We start from the raw sequence: 15,956 nt of genomic DNA, 5'->3' as shown, positions 1-15,956 counted from the left end.
CTGAAACTATCGGCTGCTCCATGACACGCTTTACTTCCGCATTCCTCAGTTCCTATAGAAGCCTGTGGGAGTGACGCAACCATAGAATTCATTCATATACGTATATTATGTCTATGGTCGCAACTCTGTTTCTCAACGGCTCTGGTGTAGTGTAAACGGGGCCTAAATGTTTCCTGGTGGTTTCTCACCTAATTCTTCACATTAATTCTTAATTCTTTTGCAGTTAACGTGTCTTTTATCATCCACCTTTTTTTTCTGATGTGCATTGGTCATGCCTTAACTTTGCTAATTCTATTATTGCATCCTTCTCATGGGCATTTAATAATTTTTTTTAGTTTTATTCTTGAGTTCAATCTTTTTTTTTATCTGTAAAAGAAAATATGCCTAATAATTCTACACACCTGAAATAATGAGTTTTTGACTTTCAGCATTCATGGACAATTATAGATATCACTACATGATTAAATACAAAATCAGTAGCAGTTATTAAGATTGATGTGGTTTGGAAAATATGAACTTGCCTAATAATTCTGCACACACTGTATGAATCAGCAGGAGATAAAATAGTTTTACTCAACATATAAGTAGTCATACATGAATGAATGACCATATCCAAATGCATAGCTTCATGGCGAATGCAAGTGTTTTTGAGGACAAATTTACTAAATGGTCCAGTGCCAACTGCAAAAACTGCACTTTTGTGCTGTGGCGCGCCCTCTGTCGGCGAGTGATAGCGCGGCGCTTCGGCGTTCATGAAGCGTCTTCCCGGGTGTAGCTGATGTCACTGGTGGGCGCTGAACAGTATCCAGCTGCGCTGCTGCTGCCGTCATACTCTCAGCTTTTATGTGACTTAATCCCCCAAATACTACTGCTTTTTCTGCCTGCTTTCATCAAGAAAGAAGCTTCTGAGACGAAGGACAGTGTCTCGGTATGTTGCTGTGTGTTGTCCAGTCTGTTACTGGAGTAGCTAGCTAACGTTAGCCGGTTAGAAAAGGGACGTCAGTTGTCTTTAATTTTTTTCTTTAATTCCCTACTCTTTTTTTGATAGTATTACCGTATTTTAACCAAGTATAGTAAGCAAGGTGAGATTTACGGTACAAATAGTGAAAACAAACTCTAAAACATACAATACTTCAAGGAACTTAAAAGTTGCTGCGTTAGCCTTCAATGTTTTTTTTTAAACTTGTTTATGCTTATGGCTGATAATTTTGCTATGAAAACTACTATTCAAATTATGACTTTTTCTTATTTTTATGCTTAGTTTGTTCAGAATATACCAATAACAAACAGCAATAAAATTGCTTCGTGTTTCCTACTCAGTTCTTGTGATTGTTTCTGGATTAGATGGAGGGAGATGATGATGACTTCCCCCCTGAGCCATCAGAGCACTCTCATTCCCAGCGAGGAAGTGTGGCTTCCTCAGTCACCAGAGGTTAGTTCTCTGCTCCTTAACGTTTCCTCTCTTGATCTGATGTCACCAGACTGGGGGTCCTGATCTGATCATGCTTGACCTGATCATTTGTCTTGTGTTTCTCCAGCTCAGGATTTGTTGGTGTACTTGGCGAGCGACAGTGCAGTGCATTTGACATTGGAGGGTCTCAGCTGTATGAATGCGCAGGAGCTCGGCCGCAATGTCCGAGAAGCCCTCAACATTCCCCACTCTGCCGTAGATGTGTTCGCTTTCTGGTTCTGCTCTCCTTTGCTTGGTAATGATTGTTCTTTTGTGCTCTGGTCAGATGTCAGACTGATACAGAATTTATGACCTTTTCGTATTTAGGTTATAAAGAAGGGCAAGCACAATGATGGCATTTACAGTCTCTTTGGCTGATTTGCAAGTGACGTGTTGGGAGGGGACATCAGGAAGTGCTCAGGGCGTTAAAGTCACCCACTGGCATTTGTGGATCATTTGATGTCTTAAAAAACAAGGGCAGCTTTAACTTTTTAATGTCTGGAATACACTACATGACTTTTATAATTGGTACAGATTTGAAAACACTAAGCATTATAAACTTGTCAACTTTTGTAATGGCTACAGAGGAAAACATGACAAATGAAAGTAATATGCATTTTAAAAAAACCCTCTGTGTTATCTGTCAACTCTGCCTGACTTTTGGCTGCCAGTGTCAACTCATCCAAGCTGTGTGTTCTGTTCCAACCTTTCGTTAGACATATAGTCTTATTGATTAACAGAAGAAATCCACCCTAGCGTTTGATCATCATATTTTTTATGGAGTCCATCTTATTGTTTCCCACCTTGAGCCTCATTTTGTTGTGATATGTTTGAACAGGCCTGCAGTTGAAGCCGAAACATTTGCCCTACAAGCTGTGTCGTCAGTGGCAGGACCTGCTGTACCGCTTTACCGAGGCCCCCCCAGAAGACATTTCTCAAGGTATGCTTGTGTGTTTGCTTTTGCACATTTTGATTCACTTGAAATTTGAGGTGTTTAACAATAACACATCTTTGTATTTTTCAGATGAGCCATGTCTTCTGTACAAAAGAAATGTTTTTTATCCCAGGTCAAAAGAACTTCAGGTGTGTATTTTTTTTTTTATATATATTTTTTAGTGTTTTAAAGGGAATGTTCATGAAAAAATTAACATTCTATTATTTACTCACCCTCATGTATTTCCAAATTCATGTATGACTTATTTCTTTTCGGAGGTCAGTGGGGCCCAAAAGAAGATATTTTGAAGAATGCTTCAGTGTTAATAGGGTCCAATACAGTTTTGGACCCCAGTGAATTTCATTATATTCATTCATTCATTTCAAAAATGTTTTATTGAAGAAGGTTAGTCAGGTTTGGAACCACATGAGGCTGAGTATATGATGAAACTTTTGGGTGAAATATCCCTTTAAGCCCAGTGCACACTTTGTGTTTTTCTTTGTCTAGTAAGATGTTTGCTCGTCTGATTATGCAATATGACCCCAGAGATATTGTGCCAAAGCCACATGTACAATGTCAGATGCCTTGCATGTCAGACTATGCAATGCTGTACTGTACATCTTATCAAAGACTTTGGACTTGATTGAGCATTTGTATCTAGAGTTATTAGGCTGGCCAGTGGAAGTCATGGACCGCTTATTCTTCATAGCGATCATAATATAAAGCTTCCTAAAGAGATTTATGTTGCATATCAATCATAGAGACATGCCAAATCTTTTACAATTCCTCATGTTTACCTCAGACATACAGTGTGCACCAGGCTTTTGACTCAAAGACCCATGTAGCCGTAGCCTATGCTATTTCTAGTGTTTCTGCTTCAGTTATGGCAAAGCTGCTTGTTTTAATTTAAAAAAAATTTATTAACAGTTTGAAGTATTGATTATATTAAATAAGTTCATTTTAAATTTTGTTTTGTGATTCCATGATTTGAATTTATGTTCTGTAACATCTATATTTTGTAATGTCAGATTGAAGATGAAGGAGTGTTGAGGCTACTTTATGACGAGGCCAAGATGAATATCTTAGAGGGTCGTTACCCCTGTGACCCAGAACACTGGCTGACATTGGGAGCTTTGTCCTGTGCCACTGAGCTGGGGACTGGGCTTGATGACCAGGCTCTAACAGCGGCAATCAGGTGCCCTTCTCTGCTCCTACATCAGTGATTAAATAGTTAAAGGGTTAGTTCACCCAGAAATGAAAATTGTGACATTAATTACTAACCCTCATGTCATTCCAAACTTGTAATACCTTCGTTCATCTTCGGGAACACAAAATAAGATATTACGATGAAATCAGAGAGCTTTCTGACCCTGTATAGACAGCAATGTAACTAACGTTCCCAGGCCCAGAAAGGTAATAAGGACATCGGTAAAATAGTCCATGTGACATCAGTGCTTCAACAGTAATTTTATGAGGCTACAAGAATACTTTTTGTGTGCAAAGAATACAAAAATAACAACTTTATTCAACAATTCTTCTCTTCCGTGTCAGTATCCACCGGCGTTCACGAGCGTATGTCTATGCAGGGCCAGAAAGCTCTCAGATTTCATAAAAAATATCTTAACTTGTGTTCCGAAGATGAACGAAGGTCTTACGGGTTTGGAACGACATGAGGGTGAGCAATTAATGACAGAATTTTCATATTTGGGTGAACTGTCCCTATAATGTTAAGTTGAGGTTTCAGTTCCCTTTTTGTCCATTTTATTTATTTTCAATGTTTGGTTTCACGTTATTTTGAGGTATTGACACAAATAAGTACCGAGTAATGTTAAATAACAACATGTAAATTCAGGGTTTGGTTTATGGTTATTTGCTTGATAGTATGCATAATTTACTGCATTTATGTTTATGTATTTAGCAGATGCTTTTATCCAAAGCAACTTACGAAAGAGGCACAGAACAATTTGTCTAAGAGCCAAAAATAGCTGTAATACACAATTCCAGATTTATTAGATAACTAGATAAGGAAACAAGTTACTGTAACCATAGTTACTGTTGTTACTATACTAAGTACATGTGTAACAGGGACATGTGTAAGTATTGTATTTTGAGTTATTATTTTAAAAACACTTAAATGTAATTTTTTAAATTTAGTTTTTAGAATTTTATTATGTTTTCATCATTACGTCCTAGAATTAATTGGCTGACTATTGCAGTATAATTTATTAACTAATTTGCGGTAATTGCTTTAAATTTCAGAGAGAAGAAGCTGTCCTCATTCCTACCGGCCCATGCTGCATTAGGAGGAGGAGGTTTTCTGTCCACACTGAGGGGGAGAGGTAGAAGGAATGCAGAGATGGAGCAAAATCTTATAAAGGAGTATCGTTCAGTCATCTCCTCTGCTGCCACTGGCTCCAGTCTGGAGCCCATTGCTCTGCTGCTCCAGTACCTCAGGAGCTGCCACACCCTGCCTTACTACGGGTACGATTACTGCAAGTGGAAAGTTGTTCAAATATGAAGTGTCTGAGCCTTACATATGTGTATTTTTGCAGATGTGCTTTCTTCATGGGTGAGATAGACAAGCCGGCCCAGGGCCTCCTTCACAGAGGTGGCCGTAAGGCTGTGAGTGTGGGCATCAGTCTGGAAGGAGTATATGTCATGGATGTGAAAGAGAAGCACGTCCTCCTGGGTCTCAAGTTCAGTGAGCTTTCCTGGGATCACAGCTATCCAGAGACCGAGGGAGACTCACATATACTCTGGCTGGAGTTTGATGGGGAGGAGGCTGGCATGCCTGTCAACAAGTTATTAAAGATTTATTCAAAACAGGTGAGCACATAATGACTAATGTTGATATGTTTGACAGTCTAAGCAAGTATAGTAGCAATAAAACAAGTAAATGCAAATAAAATGATAATTTTTGCAATTTAATGTTATCAGATGAATTTATTATGTTTCATAAATATATTTCTTTACCAAACAAATTAATATTTTCATTCAAGGATACATTAAATTGGACAAAACGGACCTAAAGATATTTGTAACAAAAGTTTCAAATAAATGCTGTTCATCTTTTTATTCATCAAGGAATCCTGGAAAAAAAGTATCACAGTTTCCACACCAAAAAAAAAATATATATATATATATACACACACACACACACACGTGTATAGAGCAGCAAATCAGAATGATTTCTGAAGGATCGTGTGACTCTGAAGACTACAGTAATGGAATAAATTGCATTTATATAGAAAAGAGTTATTTTTCTCAATATTTAAAAATTGTTTCTATATACTTTGATTCCTGACCACAAACAGTTTTATGTATGTACATTTTTATGATATACTTATGTATAACATATATATATACTTCAACAGAGTTGTGTATAACGCGCTACTGTAATCTAATTACTTTTCCTGGTAACACAGTAAAGTAATGCGTTACATTTTAAATTTATTTAGTTGATTACATTTACTTATGTCAATAAAAATGCGTTACTTAAGTTACAAATGCAGTGTTAAAAATGTATGAAGTAAAAATCATCATCAGTTTTGCTCATCAGTATGCCCATAATAAATCAGTGGAGAATACGAGCAAACATGAAGATGAGTCTTACAACATTTAGATGCAATGAAAGGCTGTATTTCAATTCGTATAATTCATATTTCAAAATGTTCCACTCAACATATTTTAGTCTGGCATTATAGTTTGGGAAAAGTTCAACAAGTGAATGTGTACAAGTTTGTCACAGTAAAACTAATATAAGTACAAATAAATGACTCATCAGAATGAGATCATCCGCTGCATCAGCATCACAATTCAAGTCTTATTCCTCACAGCGCATCTTCTTCCAAAAACGAAAAGTAGCCCAGATGAACTTGAATCTTTCTTTGTATACGGAGGTAATGTGGACATTTACATGTTCGCGTGTCTCAAGCCTGGTTTCGCGTGGATGATTATCTTATAGCGTGCGATGTGCGTGGGCATGATCACATTAAAGGTGAGCTCAGATGGGAAAGACTGTTACCTCGCATTGGTTTCAGACGGATTATTTTATCTGAGAATATTTGTTTTCGACATGACTGACTTCATTTAATAATAGATACTGCAAGCTTTGTTTAGATATACTGTATTTCTCATGTCATTTTCATTCATCTTAGTGACTTGTTTCAGGAAGATATTCACAGAGACTGAGAATGCAGAAAGCGCACCCTATTTGAAAAAAAATAAAAGTTTTGTTGATATTGGGAGTGTAGGCTATAAAAATAATACTTATGTATTTTTTTTTTCAGTCATTATTAAATTAATGAAGAAAGAGTTTCTCTTTGTAGTGTTTTTTTTTTTTTTTTTTTTTTAGGTTAACTTGTAAAGTAAACTTGAAAGTAAAGTAATTAGTAATCTGATTACTTTTTAAATGCAGTAATCAGTAATGTAATCAAATTGCAGTTTTAAAGAAGTAATTAATCATTTGTAGTGGATTACTGTTTTGAGTAACTTACCCAACACTGTACTTCAGTTATACTTGTATAGTAGTATTACATAAGTACTTTTTGTCCTCTAGGCTGAACTAATGAGTGGTCTTATTGAGTTTTGTGTGGAGTTGCGCTCTGTTGGCGAGTCAGCAGCCGCTGGTACTGACGGTGAGGTTACACCTTCTCAAGAACCTATGGGTCGGGAAACCAATGAGAAAACCCGGGAGCGAAGGCAGGGGAAACTGCGTAGACAGAGCAGTGTGGTCTGTAGCCGAGTCCATTCACTCAACACCATCAGCTACGTTGATGACGGTAAGAGACTAAAGTTGCATTAGTGAGATGGACACACTTGGTGTTCATTTGTTCTACCCATTAACTTTTATTGTCTACAACAAAGAAATATTAAACCAGGACAAAGCTCATTTTAATTTACCTCCATTGTTTCAGGCAAAGAGATTAAACGTCTGAAGCCCAAAAGAGCTGCTTCTTTCTTCACACGACAGGCTCAGCCTCCCACTTACTCGGCTGTCCAGGTGACTGAAAGTTTGGAGCAAGGGTGAGCCCCAGCTTCAACACTGCCCAGTGACCAAAACTACATCTGTCTATTTAGATCCTCAGAGACACGGTGCAAAACCATCTGAATGGACAGATTGGACCAAGATCACAGACTGAAGAGCTAAACCAGTATTTATAGATAATTTGTACGTTATGTCACAGGTTTAAGTTAAAGCTTTCTCTGTTGGCCGTTAAAAACGAATGTGAAATTTGCTTCAATAATGGTGTTCTGTTAAACTAATTTAAAGATATTTTGGTGCAAGTGCAAGACTCTGAGACACGATCCGAAAGCTCCGTTTAAGTCACTGTTCTGAATGTAGATTCTACTATGCAACCATCGAACCAAACTACATCCCAGGGGCTGTAAATCAAAAGTACAGTAGTCCAGCACTTTAATCCATGTCACTAATACTGCTAAAACTAGACCTGCTGTACCAAAGCAAACAGTCAATGCCTCTAGTATAGGACAACCGCTCCTATGCGTAAAACCAGGGCTGCTGTCTGTGGCAAAGCATTGCAAAGACAGCACAGACTGAGATTATGACATTCTGTGCTACTTGTCTGCTGAATGTGTGTATTGTTTCTGCTTTCTGTTCACTACAGGGCTTGTTTGCATATGCAGACTTCTTATTTGTAATAAGCCTTTTTTTGTTTGTGTTCAGTGATGACCAAAGGTAAATCGTGACTCGACACGTTGAGTGCAGTTGACTGTAGTAATGGTCCCACTACCTTGTTGCTCTGGAGAATCATATCTTTCAGATGGTGTGCATGTAATGCACTGCTGAAAACAATCCAGGTCATATGTGAGCATAATCTGCATTTGTAAAGCAGAGAGAACTTTAATACATTGAATCACCAGTTGTGTAGGTGCTTGATGATCAATAGGTAATGTATGTCTGCTATTTCTATTAAGCGATGCTTTTACAGTGTATGAAACCCTAAGCGTTGTACTGTATTTCCAGTCTTTTAGAGCTTGAATGTACCTAACTAAATTAAATGTGTATGATTTTTTGACAAAAATAATAGTAATAGGGCCCGACATTAACAATTGTCCAGGACAATTAGAAGAAAAATGTCAAGGGAAGTTATTTAATCATAACCTCTGATCCTGAACGTCCAGTTATTCACCCTTTGGCATCATTACCAAACAATTTGGCAATTTCACTGATGGTCTGAATTGTGAAGATTTACTAAATTATTGAATTTGTTCATTATACCTCCAGTTTTGGTAATTAATGTCAATACAAAAAAAGTGATTTAATTGTTCTTAAACGTTCAAGTACCTATCAAATCTTAATGCCAATGCCCTACATTTAACAGGTCATCAGTTACCAAACGCAGTTCTGTATTTATCAATGCATGACATCTTTTGTCTTAAATTGATTTTGTGGTGTGCATGTTTCTGTGAATGTCTCTTTACCTGCTTACGCTCGATCACATTTAAAAGTGTGGAAAATTAAAACTTTGGCATCAAAAGCTGAACTGTGAAAAGAAACCAGCCAGCTGAATGGTGCAGAATGATCCGTACACCCACTGCACTTCTGTATTTTATGCAAAACACTTGTCATGATGTTAGAAAGTCCCAGACTTTCTGTACCATATTATATGTTCCACTAAAAAGATAATCCCATGTTTATATTTCAATCTGAACACCTTTCACACACACACATGTACTTCCTAACTGTGCTGTAGATAATCACATCTGTGTTATAGAAATATCAAATCTGTCAATACTAATTTAAAGTGCCTTTTTTACATTTACATTTAATCTGTTGCTGGAGTTTTGCTGTCATCTGTCTCTTGAAATTGTATCTCCACTACCTTTTGTTGTTTATGAGGTTTTCTACACATTTCACTACCAACATTTTGTGACTAAAATTGACTAAAACCATTTATATGCAACATTAAACCTTTTTATTCCCGCTTTGTACTAACTTCTGGCATACCTATCAGTAAATAATTTTCTGAATGATGATTTTTTATTAATGTTTTTTAAATGAACTATGCCTGTAATAAGGTCTTTGATGTGTAATAGAATTACATCTTGAGGAGAAAAAGAAGGAACCAATAAATGTAACAAACTAAGTATTGTGTATATTTTCATGCATGGAAGCAGTGACACGCATTCATTATTTTTTAAAGCTTTTAATATATATATATTATTTACATTTTCGTTATTATATAAAAGTTATATTTTACCATTATGTACATACTGTTTAACTCACGGCCGGGCCTTTATTTTGAAATACTGTCTACAGTAACGCCATTTTGATCAGAGCAGCCGCAGCAGCCACATCAACAAACTGAGTTGGCAGGTTGCAACCAGAGCTCTTGCAACAGATGTTTTGTTGACATCTGTCATTCATTCATGAGATAAAGTCCTTCTCGTGCTGACATTAGGCTATAGTTGAACTGTAGTGGAAATGAGTTCAGCTACAACCCCACCGGATTCGGACCCGACCCGGCGACGGCAGGTTCACAGTATGCTGAAGCTCTACTACGGCCTGAACGAGGAAGGAAAAGTCACAGAACAAGCCGAGTCTCTGGATCCGTGTGATATCAACGGACCGCATTTCGACCCAGAGATTTATTTAAATAAGGTAGTGTGATGAATAATGAGAAATAATAAGTGTTTAATGTGTATTATATAGGGGTGTACACATCTGTTAGCAGTGTGGCAATGAGTATTATTCTGCGTTTTATGCCACATATAAATTATTCTCCCATAAATACCCTTGTGTGTCTGTATTTTTATGCCAAAATATACTGTGGTTTGTCTTTGAAATGTCTTGTTTGTGTTTCAGTTGAGGAAGGAGTGTTCTCTGGGTGAGCTGATGGATCATGAGAGCTGCATGGTGAAACAGATCAGATCTCTGGACAGTGACATGCAAACCCTGGTTTATGAAAACTACAATAAGTTCATCTCAGCCACAGGTTAGTGAATAGATGAAAGTTATTTAGATTTTACTATTGAAGTCACCATGAACTCATCATTGACTATTCTTATTCTATGAATATGGCAGTGTATTTAATTTTATCTGTCTCTCCACAGACACAATCAGAAAAATGAAGAATGATTTCAAGAAGATGGAAGATGAAATGGACTGTTTGTCTGCGAACATGGCTGCTATCACGGAGTTTAGTGCCTGCATTAGTGGGACATTGCAGGACCAGCATGCACAGATCACTAAACTATCAGGTGTGAATATTAATGGATCACAGTAATGTAATAAATGATCAATGACCGAGGCTTGTATTGCTAGTATAACAACCATTATGCCTTCAAACCACATTAGGTACTTTCATAGATCTTTGATTTAAAGGAGAAATTGATTTCTGCCTCCACATAAGCCATGAATCTTTCATCTTCTGTATAGGTGTTCACACTCTCCTCCGTAAGCTCCAGTTCCTGTTTGAGCTGCCAGCAAGGCTCAATAAGTGTCTGGAGCTGCAGGCCTATGCCCAGGCAGTGGGCGCCCACCGGAAGGCACGCTGTGTACTGCAGCAGTATAGTCATATGCCCTCTTTCAGGGGCATCCAAGATGACTGCCATGTCATTATGGAGCAGCTCGCTCAACAGCTGCGGCAGAAATTCAGGTCTGTGCTTTCTGGGATGTCATGGCATATTTGTATTAGGTAAAAAAGAAAACACACTAACTGTTTCATCAAGTAGAATTTAGTGAGAAGCATCTGAACTTTTGATTTCATAGTTGGTTTGGTTCACCCAAAAATGAAAATTCTGTCATTAATTACTCACCCTCATGTCGTTCCAAACCCGTAAGACCTTCATTCATCTTCGGAACACAAATTAAGATATTTTTTATGAAATCTGAGAGCTCTCAGATCCTCCATAGACAGCAACACAACTACCATGTTAAAGGCCCAGAAAGGTAGTTAGGGCATTGTTAAAATAGTCCATATGACATCAGAGGGTCAGCCTTAATTTTATGAAGCTACAAGATTACTTTTTGTGCGTATAGATAACAAAAATAATGACTATTCAACAATTTCTTCTCTTCCATGTCGATTTTCGAAGTGTGTTCACAAGATTACCACAATGCATGCATGAAGAATTTTTAAATAAAGTCGTTATTGTAGTTTTCTTTGCACACAAATAGAATTCTTGTAGCTTCCTAAAATTAAGTTTGAGCCACTAATGTCATATGGACTATTTTATTAACTATTTATTACTACCTTTCTGAGCCTTAAACATGTAAATTGCATTGCTGTCTATGCAGGGTCAGAAATCGTGGATTTCATCAAAAATATCTTAATTTGTGTTCTGAAGATGAATGAAAGCCTTACGGCTTTGGAACGACTTGAGGGTGAGCAATTAATGACAGAATTTAAATTTTTGGGTGAACTAATCATTGACTTGAGTCAAAATGCCTCCCATAAAATCTAATTTCATGTAATTTATTAATTCATATTTGCTTGCAGGGATGGAGGTTCGAGTGCTAAAGACCTTTCTGAATGTGTTGAGCTTCTTCTGCAGTTAGACGAGCCAGCGGAAGAGCTCTGTGACAAATTCCTCAGCCATGCCCAGTCTAGGTTGGAGGCGGATCTCAAGGCACTGGAGGCTGAGCTTAAAGACGCTGCAGTTACTGATACCGGTGGAGGCTTGGTCCAAAAAACAAGTCCTGGATCAAATCCTGTATCTCCTTCTAGTTCTTCTATGACCAATCCGTTTCTCTCTCCTACTGCCGGAACAGACATTCTTGAATTTATAGATCGAGGGTGTAATGAGTTTGTCAGCAATCTCTGTTTAGTCATTGCCTCCTATCAAGAATTGTTTATCAACCGTCCACAGGAGGGCGAATTAGCTTCAAAGAACATCCCAGAGATGGCTAATGGCAAGCTACATGTGTTTGTGGACACTCTGGCTGCTAGATACTTCTCTCTAGTGGAGCGGAGGATACAGGAAGAGAAGGGAGTGGGTGATAACTCTCTGTTAGTGAGAGCCCTGGATCGCTTCCATCGCAGATTACAGGCCATATCCAAACTAATTCCAGGGTCAGCAGTGCCCAGCCAAGGAACTGAGATAGTGGTGCGGGCGGCAAGAGAGAGAATCAAACAGTACCTTTCCGCCTTACAAACCTTCTACCATGACAGCCTTACTGATGTAAGACAGGCTTTGGCTGCACCTCGTCTACCAATGGGAGGGGCCAGTTCATCAGGAGGCGGGGCTACAAGTAAAGATGCCACACCCAGTTTGCCAGAACTGCTGACGTCTTTATCAAACTTTATTCTGAATCAGTTAAAGTCTGTACTGGCATCAGTGCATCTCTTCACAGCAAAGGACATCACATTCTCCAACAAGCCCTATTTCAAGGTAAAGAATAAAGTGTGTATAGGAAGTGACATACTGCCAAGTATGGTGACCCATACTCGGAATTCATGCTCTGCATTTAACCCATCCAACGTGCACACACACAGCAGTGCACACACACACACACACACCGTGAACACACACCCGGAGCAGTGGGCAGCCATTTATGCTGCGGCGCCCAGGGAGCAGTTGGGGGTTCGGTGCCTTGCTCAAGGGCACCTCAGTCGTGGTATTGAGGGTGGAGAGTCCGACTCTCTAACCATTAGTCCACGACTTCCCAATATATCTAAGTTATATTATATCTAGTATATATCTTCCCAGTATATCCAAGTTATTCATATAAAAGTACCAAGTATAGCACGTTTTAGTATAGGACCTTCTATTTACAGTAACCCTCTGGTTTTCCTCACTTAGGGGTCACACTTGTGATCCTCAGTGGTTAAAACATTTTCAGTAATTTTTTTTTCTTTTGTATTACAGAGAAATTTTATGATACTAGACAATTTTAATCTATACATTATGCAAACATTTATTTGATTGAAATAAATCTTATTTAATTGTATTACCTAGTTGCTTACAAGAGTATTTTCAACTTAACTACCATAAGGTTTTGCATTTGGATATATATTTAGACATTATCAAAGATTTGTGGCTGAATTGTGGTAGTTTGCTCTGTATATAAGTTTATATTTTTCGGTCTAAAATAACCAAGTATGTTCCCATGATTTGTCGCTTTTCTAATACCTCTCTTATGTTTTTCTCAGGGTGAGTTTTGCAGTCAGGGTGTGCGTGAGGGCCTGGTGGTGAGCTTTATTAAGTTCATTTGCCAATCGTCTCGTCAGTACTGTGAGAGCGCAGGTGACAGAGGAGGATCCACGCCTCCTGCTCTACTTCTGTTGCTCTCTCGTCTCTGTCTGGACTATGAGACCTCCACCATCTCCTACATCCTCACGCTCACAGATGAACAGTTTCTTGTACAGGTATTCCATATGCATTCAATTCTGTTGAAATAAACTCTTTAAATACAATAATCATGTTGACCTTTCCTCTCTAAACAGCACCACACTCCAGTCACTCCAGTTACAGCACTTTGTGCAGAGGCCAGAGAAGCTGCTCAGAAATTACTGAACCACTATGTGAAGGTAACTAAGTGAAAACTAAGTTCAGCTGTACAGAGTATTTTATTTCGGGCTAGGATTGCTGTTGGACAGCATTTGTTAAGCAGGTTTTGTTTTGATCCAGGTTCAGGGATTAATAATCAGTCAGATGCTGAGGAAGAGCGTGGAAACAAGAGACTGGGTGAACACCATTGAACCTAGAAATGTCCGGGCTGTAATGAAGAGAGTGGTGGAAGATACCACCTCTATTGATGTACAGGTGATGCACCAAACATTTGTTTCACATTTCATATGCAAAAAAGATTCTAGACATGTAACATACCATTTGAATCCACGGAAAAAAGATGTATCAATTCTTAACCATTTGTATAAGCCAACTGTTTATTTTGCCTGCATATGTGCTTACTAGGTGGGACTGCTTTATGAGGAAGGAGTAAGGAAAGCACACAGCAGTGACTCCAGCAAACGCACCTTCTCTGTGTACAGCAGCTCAAGACAGCAGATCCGCTATGCACCAAGCTACACTCCCAGGTGCACAATCATTCATTTTACTGACTTTAAATCAGAACCTTTTTATGATGGGCATTTGAAAAAGCAACGTGCGCCAACCATTTTCCCCAAATTGAGAGTAATTTATAAATCTATTTTAAACAAAAGAGAGGTTTTTGGCCATCCCTACATTTTCAGGCAAAATACAAGCTATAGTTTTATATTTGAAAACAAATAATTACTATAATATTGTACTTTATATTATTATTATTAAATAGTTGTATTTTTACCGTTTTATTGTTGCAATAATATATTTCTTTATTGATTTGTTTTAATGTTTTACAATTTAAATAATACAAACATAATATTTAGATTATTATTTATTATTAGCATTATTATTACTGTTGTATTATGTTTTCCTTCTTTTTTTTTTTCTTTAGCTGATCACATGTCTTAGTTCTGTAAAGGTATAATGGAATACACACAGTCACACAGAGGATATTGTTTATAATTGTTTTTTGTTCCAGTGCTCCAATGGACACAAACTTGCTCAGTAACATTCACAAGCTATTTTCTGAGAGGATCGATATCTTTAGCCCAGTGGAGTTCAACAAGGTAGAAAACAAGATGATGTTAACTAACTATTGTTGCTGTCATTTAAAAAACACACCAATGCAAATTTTAATATTTAACTTTTTTCAGTCTGTATGACCAGTTTTCTATCTTATCCTAGGTCTCTGTGCTTACTGGCATCATTAAGATAAGTCTGAAGACATTCCTCGAATGTGTCAGACTCCGTACCTTCGGCAGATACGGACTGCAGCAAATCCAAGTGGACTGCCACTACTTGCAGATGTACCTGTGGCGGTTTGTGTCTGATGAGAACCTAGTGCACTTCCTGTTGGATGAGATTGTGTGTAGTGCCGCCCATCGTTGCTTGGACCCTTCTCCAATGGAGCAAAGTGTCATTGAGGTCATCTGTGAGAGGGGGTAGAGTGGGTGTTTTTCCTTAAACTGAAACTGAACTCAACTGTTGGACAATACTAATACTTATATTTGCAGTTATTGTATGTAACTGATGGAGTATCAATTTCAGTGAAGTCACTTGTACAATTAATATAAGGTCAGTGACCTCAGATTGAACCCTATTATAGCTGGATTTAGATCACAAAGCTTTTTTGACCTTTATTTGATTAAAGGCTATGAGTGTGTGGACATTGGGTGCTAAAAGTTGAAATATTATTGTCTCTTGTCAAAGTCCCAAAATTAACACAACATACTATGAAAGTAAACAATAACCTATTTATTAAATAACTCTAATCACTGTAGGTAAAATGTTCTGGCACGTTTGAAAATTGTATTTTTTTGTTGATTTCTGTATTCATTGACTGTGAAGGCTGTTCAATCTGCATTAACTGGATCGTGTATATTTAATAAACGTAATGTACATACATAAAAACTTTGCGTCCCAGTTTCTTGGGAGGAAAAATTCGCATCCTTCCGTCTGTTGTTGTTATTGAATGCACTAGCATATGAAGCCAGAAAAGGCGCTATCGCCATTGGTCAGGAAAACATTAGGGGCGGGTTCATCCGCTTGTTTCTGATTCTGATT

At 37.9% G+C, this 15,956-nt stretch overlaps 2 protein-coding genes across 3 annotated transcripts; both read left to right on the top strand.

Annotated features, from left to right (window-relative positions):
* Nucleotides 1-725: 725 nt before the first annotated feature.
* On the top strand, nucleotides 726-9,492 carry LOC306865804 (FERM domain-containing protein 8). 2 transcript variants are annotated; one of them, XM_079410606.1, is made up of 10 exons: nucleotides 726-928; nucleotides 1,345-1,432; nucleotides 1,539-1,706; nucleotides 2,289-2,390; nucleotides 2,475-2,533; nucleotides 3,413-3,579; nucleotides 4,644-4,865; nucleotides 4,937-5,210; nucleotides 6,943-7,165; nucleotides 7,301-9,492. In XM_079410606.1, exons 1-10 carry the CDS (start codon nucleotides 779-781, stop codon nucleotides 7,411-7,413), a joined length of 1,566 nt encoding a protein of 521 aa, XP_079266732.1. In that variant the 5' UTR covers nucleotides 726-778; the 3' UTR covers nucleotides 7,414-9,492. The 2 variants fall into 2 exon arrangements, with proteins under 2 accessions (XP_079266732.1, XP_079266733.1); XM_079410607.1 differs by having other exon boundaries at nucleotides 749-928; nucleotides 1,321-1,432.
* Nucleotides 9,493-9,682: 190 nt separating this feature from the next.
* Nucleotides 9,683-15,798, top strand: LOC306865803 (vacuolar protein sorting-associated protein 51 homolog). The gene is made up of 11 exons (XM_079410605.1): nucleotides 9,683-10,008; nucleotides 10,213-10,342; nucleotides 10,461-10,607; nucleotides 10,786-11,005; nucleotides 11,849-12,740; nucleotides 13,502-13,717; nucleotides 13,796-13,879; nucleotides 13,980-14,114; nucleotides 14,265-14,386; nucleotides 14,872-14,959; nucleotides 15,078-15,798. Exons 1-11 carry the CDS (start codon nucleotides 9,832-9,834, stop codon nucleotides 15,336-15,338), a joined length of 2,472 nt encoding a protein of 823 aa, XP_079266731.1. The 5' UTR covers nucleotides 9,683-9,831; the 3' UTR covers nucleotides 15,339-15,798.
* The last annotated feature ends 158 nt before the right edge of the window (nucleotides 15,799-15,956 follow it).

Source organism: Barbus barbus (assembly GCF_936440315.1).
Source record: "Barbus barbus genome assembly, chromosome: 47".
NCBI classification, from domain to species: Eukaryota; Metazoa; Chordata; class Actinopteri; order Cypriniformes; family Cyprinidae; genus Barbus; species Barbus barbus.
This window is presented reverse-complemented; position numbering and strand designations above follow the sequence as displayed.

Excerpts from the sequence above, each read along its gene's own strand:
- LOC306865804 (XM_079410606.1), top strand. The coding sequence starts at position 779 with ATGTCACTGGTGGGCGCTGAACAGTATCCAGCTGCGCTGCTGCTGCCG. Across the intron at positions 2,534-3,412 it reads CCAGGTCAAAAGAACTTCAG|ATTGAAGATGAAGGAGTGTT; the intron begins GTGTGTATTTTT and ends TTGTAATGTCAG. Across the intron at positions 7,166-7,300 it reads CATCAGCTACGTTGATGACG|GCAAAGAGATTAAACGTCTG; the intron begins GTAAGAGACTAA and ends CCATTGTTTCAG.
- LOC306865803 (XM_079410605.1), top strand. The coding sequence starts at position 9,832 with ATGAGTTCAGCTACAACCCCACCGGATTCGGACCCGACCCGGCGACGG. Across the intron at positions 10,343-10,460 it reads TAAGTTCATCTCAGCCACAG|ACACAATCAGAAAAATGAAG; the intron begins GTTAGTGAATAG and ends GTCTCTCCACAG. Across the intron at positions 10,608-10,785 it reads ACAGATCACTAAACTATCAG|GTGTTCACACTCTCCTCCGT; the intron begins GTGTGAATATTA and ends TCTTCTGTATAG.